Source organism: Pollachius pollachius, assembly GCF_949987615.1.
Source record: "Pollachius pollachius genome assembly, chromosome: 2".
NCBI lineage: Eukaryota > Metazoa > Chordata > Actinopteri > Gadiformes > Gadidae > Pollachius > Pollachius pollachius.
In genome coordinates this window covers 7913076-7919683 of record NC_136935.1, presented here as the reverse complement: position 1 = coordinate 7919683, position 6608 = coordinate 7913076, and the positions used below count along the sequence as shown (strand labels likewise).

Sequence of the window (6608 nt, the reverse complement as noted above, 5' to 3'; positions counted from 1 at the left end):
GAAACAGGTCCTGGGACGGCGATGGGTTCCACTATTGTGTTATATACAGTAAATGGACGGATCTTTAAGGTCGAGGTGACGGTTTGGAACCAGAACTACTTGGCTGAAAAATAAAACTTGGTTACTTAACTATTACACATTTTACACACCTAACTACAATAATATAACGCCACTAACTGAGTAACTAACGTCCTAGAGGTTTGCTGCAGGTGTATCTGTGTGTCCATGTTGGCGGTATCTTAACGACAGTCCTCGCGACATTGCTGTTGGGTCTTTGTAGTTTTTTCTGGTCTCTCGTCCAATGAAATTCGAGAAGCACAGAACGCTGCACCGGAACCGGATATACGGCCAGAGAGCGCAGCATGGGGATGGACTCCGCCCCCGGCCGTGATGCTGCCCCGATCATCCGCAGCGCCCGCAGATCGCTGCTCTCCGGCGGCATCGCGACGGCTGCTTAATCGCTGATGTTCCGCTCCGGTTCTGACGGAGAGGTGCGGCAGAAACAGGCAGAATTCTGTCGTGAGTCGAGTCGAACCATAAAGGGAAACGTCTGCGCAGATTGTAAGTCACCCCGAATCTCTATTTAAAACCATTTTACTACCGACTCGCACAAAAGATGGCCCCGCGCTCCGCCGCTCAGACGGACAGCGGCTCTGCGGCGGGCCCCGTGTGAGGACCAGACGGTCCGCCGGCCCGTCGGCCCCCCGCCGTGCCTCGACCCGCTCCAGGCCGCCGACGGACCGGGCCGGTCGTCCCCGCATGCATGCGGTGCCGCTCGGGTCGCGGGTCCCCTAGGGGCCCGGGCCGCTGCGGCCGGGGCTCGAGTCGCGTTTCCTTTCTCTTCCGCGGGGTCCTCTCCCCGACCGCCCCCATCCCGGTATCAGGGGGGCTGATGTGACCCCGGCCCGCCACATTGTGGGAGACAGGATTATTGTTCTCAGTAGAAGACGACCCCCCCAACCCCCCTCCCTCCTCCCGGGGCTTTATTAAGTCACCGTCTCGGTCAGCGGGAATCGAACCCGCGCCCCGTCCCTGCCTAGCGTTAGAGCAGGGATATGGCGCTAAGGGATGGGGGGCTACAGGGACTAAGGACACCCACACGGTCCAGGGAGCGGACAGACATGATGTATGGCATGCATATGCGCAGTGTGCAGTAGTGTGTGTAGTTTGCATCATGTTGGTGGTGTGGAGTTATGGGGGGGAGAGGAGACGATCCTCTAGTGTCGGACCCCCGCCTTACGCCCCGACCCGCCGTACCACCCGTGGCCCGTGAGGGGTCGAGTGGGTGGGTTTCCGACCGCGTTCACTTGTGTTTACGTTAACTGCCTTTATATCAGACGTGTGGACAGAGGGACACACGGCGGCCTTCTCCATCTAATCCCTCCCACAATGCACCGCGCCCGGCCGCATCGCTTCCTGTTTATTGTGGCAGAGCTGCCCGGCGATATTCATGCTCAATATCTACCCGATGTTTATGGGGATTCACAGCCGCATGAGTGTGCGATAAGGTTTGTCAGGGCTCTCAAATGGCTCTCTGGTTAGAGGGGGGTATAAACGGAGGTCTGGGTCGGGCCGCGACGGGCCGGAGACTCTTCCTCATCTCAGGCGTTTCCTCTCGCGTTGCCTCCGAGCTGAGCTGACGGGTCGCGGGTTGTTCGTGGATTGAAGGTGATATGTGGGTGGATTTCTGTCGCATCGATACCAATGGACGGGTTTGCGAACGGCCGCGTGAGATTTTATCGCAGGTATAGGGGGAGTGTGCCGCTGGTCGAGCCGGGACGTCCCGGTGTGTTATTAACGTGTCCTGTTTGGGTCGCAGACCCGAATGATTAGTATACGTCCAACCAACCTCTCCCCAGACGCCGTTCACTGGCTAAGCTCCGACTGGCTGCCTCTGTGTATTAATATTGAATGATATCGCTGTGTCTTTTCAGGCGTTGTAATTGGCTGCACAGTCCCCACTGTGCTCTGAGGCCCCGCCTGCTTCAGAGAGGTGTCCCCCCCTCCCCCCCTGCTGAGTCGACATGGACGACCCGGAGACGGAGCTGGTGTCGTCGGAGCCCGACGCCCTGGGCGCCGAGTTCATCACGGTGGAGCTGGACACCCAGCCCATCGAGTACGTGGTGAAGTGGGCAGAGGTGGGGTCAAAGTTCACCATCTCCTGCGTGAAGAAGGACTCTGACGACCCCAACGAGCTGGCGCCCGAGCAGCTGAAGTTCGAGACGGACGAGACGTTCTTCGCGCCCTACGAGGAGGTGTACCCCTGCGAGCTGACGGAGCAGAGTGTGGAGATCAAGATGGACTCGGACTCGGGGGAGGAGGAGGAGGACGAGGAGGAGGAGGAGGAAGAGGAGGAGGAGACGACGGCGGAGGAGGAGGCGGGCAGCAACCTGCTGGACGGGGAGGGCGACGGCGACTCGTACCAGGTAGATTACGAGCCCCACCAGCGGCAGTACCGCTGCAACTACTGCGGCAAGTGTTACAGCCACGCCTCCAGCCTCTACCGCCACCAGCAGATGCATGCTGGGAAGGGCGTGGCCATGCCCGGCGCCGCCAAGCGCCCCCCGCAGGTGGGGTTGGGTGGCGATGACGTCATCCGTCACCGTCTCCATCACACACCTCATGCCTCCGTCACACGCCTCCATCATGTGTCCCACCCGTGTTGTGACCCCCTAGGGGTTCAGGGTCTTCAGCTAACCATGTTTACCATGTGACGTCAGGAGGGGTGTGTGGGAAGTGAATGTCGTCGTGGTAACCTCTTCTGTTGGAACGAATGACCTCATGGTGATGAATGACATCACGGTTAATGAATGACATCACGGTTAATGAATGACATGTTAATTAATAACGTCCCTGTAATTAGTGCGGTCATGTTAGCGAATTTCCTCATGGTAATGACTATCATCACGGTCGTCATGGTAGCGAACGCCACGCTCATACGGTGACCGGACGCCGATGCATGGCGGCGGTGGTGGCGCTGTCCGTTGCGGTAACGCCCGTCTCTCCCCGTGTGTTGTGCAGACCTACTCCCCCATGGCGGCGGCGGCGGCGGCGGCAGGGGAGTCGCGCTACACCTGCCCCCACTGCGGGATGAGCTTCAAGGGGAGCCGCATGCTGGGCTCCCACCTGCGGCTGCACGGGCAGCGCCGCATCCACCCCTGCAACGTCTGCGGCAAGGAGTTCAACCACAGCTCCAGCCTGTCCCGCCACCGCCTGGTCCACAAGAAGGACAAGGGCGGGGCCAAGGACGGCCCGCACGCCGCCCACCACCACCGGCGCCGCCGCGGCGGGGGCCTGAAGGCCGGCCCCGGGGCGAAGGGCAAGAGGGGCCGGCGGCAGCGGCAGGCCCCGGGGCCCGGCCACGAGGCGGGCAAGGCGGGGCAGATGGAGGCCATGCTGGGGGCGGCGGGCGGCGGGGAGAAGTTCTACGCCTGCCCGCAGTGCGACATGACCTTCAGGACCTCCACCATGCTGTCCAAGCACCAGGTGAGCCACGTCAAGGACCTGCTGGACAGCTACACGCCCGGCAAGGAGAACCTGGGCGAGACCTCCTCCGACCTCAAGATCCGCCTCAAGCTCTGCTCGCGCGACAAGCCCAACTTCTACACCCTCTGCAAGAAGAACCGGCGCCGGCGTGGGGGCGGGGGCCGCGGCGGCAAGCGGGGCCCGGCCGCGGGCCCCCAGGCCCCCGTAGGGTCCCCCGGGGGCCTGGGGGGCTCGGAGGAGGAGGAGTACCAGCAACAGCTGGGGGGGGCGCACGGCTGCAGCCTGTGTGACAAGAGCTTCAGCCACGCCTCGGGCCTGGCCCGCCACCAGCAGGTGCACCGCGGGGCCCCCGGGGGAGGAGGGGGCCCCCGGGGCAAGGCCTTCCACCAGCGGGCGCAGTTCCACCGCAAGAGGGGCTCTGCCCACGCGGGGAAGATCTACTCGTGCGCGGCGTGCAACAAGACCTTCGTGCACTCGTCGAGCTACTCGCGGCACAAGAAGGCCCACATGCAGCAGCAGGGGCCCGGCCACGCCAGGCCCCTGAAGCGCCGGAAGAAGGGGGCCGTGGACGAGACGGCCCCCCTGGAGTCGGACTCTGAGTGAGGGTCCAGTCTGGCTGCGGGGCCCCCCTGGCCCCTCCACCACCTACGGGGGCCGGGCGTGGGACGGGGGGCCCATTGTAGATAGCGGTGGGATATTCATATATGTTCATAACTATGTATATGGTTGATATGACACTTGGAGAATTGCTCTTTGGAAAGGGGTTGAGTTTATTGAACCCCTTCTCCCCCTCCCCCTCCTCTCCGTCTCCACCCCCCCGGACGCCCCCACCCTTAAACTCCATTTTTATTTCAGCAAATGTTCGTTGAATTGATCTTGTTGACATTCCCCGACAGGCGGTAGATATGGCCGCCGGGACCAGGCCGGTGCCAGCCCCATGCTACGCTAAAGCTAGGCTAGGGCCAAGCTGAAGCTAGCATACAGATATGCTAACCAGTTTTGGGTGAGGGTATGGCCTGTGCGGGGGAGTGAGCCTCGTAAGAAAAGGGGGGTGCAGGGGGTGCTGGTTCTGGTGGTGTGAGTGAACCAGGCCAGTGGGCCGCCCGCTGGGGGGCTCCTCCCAGTCCCTCTCTCTCTCTCCTCCCAGTCCATCTCTCTCTCTCTCTCTCTCTCTCTCTCTCTCTCTCTCTCTCTCTCTCTCTCTCTCTCTCTCTCTCTCTCTCTCTCTCTCTCTCTCTCTCTCTCTCTCTCTCTCTCTCTCCTCCCCCCAGTCCCTTCTGTTCAGCCCGATCAGTTCCCGCCCCCTTCCTCAGATCTGATTGGCTGTGTTCCTTGTCAGAGTCTTCTGATTGGGCGAGTTGCGTTCGGCTCTGACGTGATGTCGGCGGTTTGTCTGGACTCCGCTACAGGGCGACCACCTTCTGTCCGCTCCGTGTCTGTCAGAGGCCACGCCCCCCCTCCTAGCCTCCTATGTATGCATGAAGACCTCACCGCTAGCGTCCTGGGGAGACCCCAGCCCTGTGTCTGTAGAGACTCACTGATCCCAGGGGGTGGCGTCTGACACACTGCGGTGGACCTGGAGGGCCTCAGGCCTCCACAGACCGTGGATACTTCTGGCGGTGTGGAGCGTGACGTATGAATATGGAACGGAGCGGTTTGAGAATGGGCTTTCTGATTATCTTCATCATCTTCCTCACTGCAGATTAGGGTGTGTGTCGTCGTCCCCGTCCCCGTCCCGACCTCTGGAACACACACAAACACACACACACACACACACACCCTCGTGGCAATTAACTGATGTGGTGAAGAGGCTCCTCTCTGCTTTCACCTCCACCCCCCCCCCCCACCTCTCCCACACCTGGCTTGTGAATATCATTTAATGTTTGCAATTGGATTCGACTTAATTTAATAGATGTTATTTATATCTGTGGGCGACCGAAGCACGATTTAAAGAGTTAAGATTCACATGTACCAACAGACCCCCGTGCTGGAGGGAAAAAAGAAACAAAGACAGTTTGGTACTTCTCCCTGTTCCCTGGTTTCTGTTCACTTCCTATGTTTTAGGTTCCTTCTCTCTCTGTGTTTGAAAGGCCCGTCTCCTGTTGGATTCTGGGAGTTTCAAGGACAAACAGTTCTTCCCATTTATTGCTTTCTTCGTTTGGTCCGTTCTCCTCCAAAGTGTTTTTTGCATTTAGATTCCTGTTGTGTTTGGTTCCTCTCCTGCCAGCAGGGGGCGCTGCTCGCCGTCCGCCGCAGGAGACGACACTATCGTGTTGCCAATAGAATCAATCCAGTTGACATGGTTTGTCTTGCGTTTTGTATTAAACCTTGGAAAATATCCTGCTTCTTGTCCCGTTTTGGAGCGTTCTTGCCTTCTGTGATTAAAAAGGTTGTGAGACTATTTTGCTCATAAAATAAGACGTCCATGACTCAATAAACGCAGTAGGCGGGTGTGACGTCACGATCAGCATTTAGTTTAGTCACATTATTTGGGTTCATGGTTATGCGCGGTCTAAGGTCTTGTAAAAGGCCCTTCGCTGTATTATAAAATAATATATAAATATAATTATATATATATAAACAGCACAAAAAGTAAGGAAATTTGTGTTTGGTAGATTATTTCTCTGGTAACAATGCTTTTTGGCAATAAATCTTATACCGTTGGAAAGCCTGTTTAGTTCCCTTTCAAATGGTGCCCCATTTGTAAGGAACATGCACCTGTGGGATGAGCAGCAGAGCTGAGTATGTGGGTTGCGCCCATGAAAAATTGGCCAAATCTTTTCTGCCATTGCCAAACAGGTTATTTTGCTGTTGCTATTAACACTTGTTTTGAGCTTCTGGCACCCCCAGGTGCTGCCAATCAGGTGCCAGATTGGCACCTGATTGGGCAGCTTCAAGCTGGTGTTCCGCAAAACCAAGTAGCGGCATTATTTGTTGTGAGCCCTAGTACCCTCTCCAAACTGAAGGCCAAGTTCCATATAACGGGGGATGTCAAAGACAGGCCGCAAAGTGGGCGTCCCAAGAAGATGACACCCCAAGAAGACCGTTTCATCACCCTGTCAGCACTTACGTGCCGTAGGCTGTCTTCTACAGATTTGCAGTCAAGGTTTGCAGGACGATAT

The 6608-nt window shown here is 58.0% G+C and overlaps 1 protein-coding gene across 6 annotated transcripts; it reads left to right on the top strand.

The window, feature by feature from the left end:
- Positions 1-441: 441 nt before the first annotated feature.
- LOC307070902 (uncharacterized protein) lies at positions 442-5812 on the top strand. 6 transcript variants are annotated; one of them, XM_079729653.1, is made up of 3 exons: positions 442-561; positions 1935-2426; positions 3022-5812. In XM_079729653.1, the coding sequence occupies exons 2-3, from the start codon at positions 2025-2027 to the stop codon at positions 4087-4089; spliced, it is 1470 nt and encodes a 489-aa protein (XP_079585779.1). In that variant the 5' UTR covers positions 442-561; positions 1935-2024; the 3' UTR covers positions 4090-5812. The 6 variants fall into 6 exon arrangements, with proteins under 6 accessions (XP_079585779.1, XP_079585783.1, XP_079585782.1 ...); XM_079729657.1 differs by lacking the exon at positions 442-561 and adding an exon at positions 1440-1508; XM_079729656.1 differs by lacking the exon at positions 442-561 and adding an exon at positions 1440-1668.
- The last annotated feature ends 796 nt before the right edge of the window (positions 5813-6608 follow it).

What these genes read in the sequence shown, in the direction of transcription:
- LOC307070902 (XM_079729653.1), top strand. Translation starts at nt 2,025, where the DNA reads ATGGACGACCCGGAGACGGAGCTGGTGTCGTCGGAGCCCGACGCCCTG. An exon ending in GCGACGGCGACTCGTACCAG is followed by an intron (nt 2,427 to 3,021) that starts GTAGATTACGAG and finishes TGTGTTGTGCAG; the next exon opens with ACCTACTCCCCCATGGCGGC.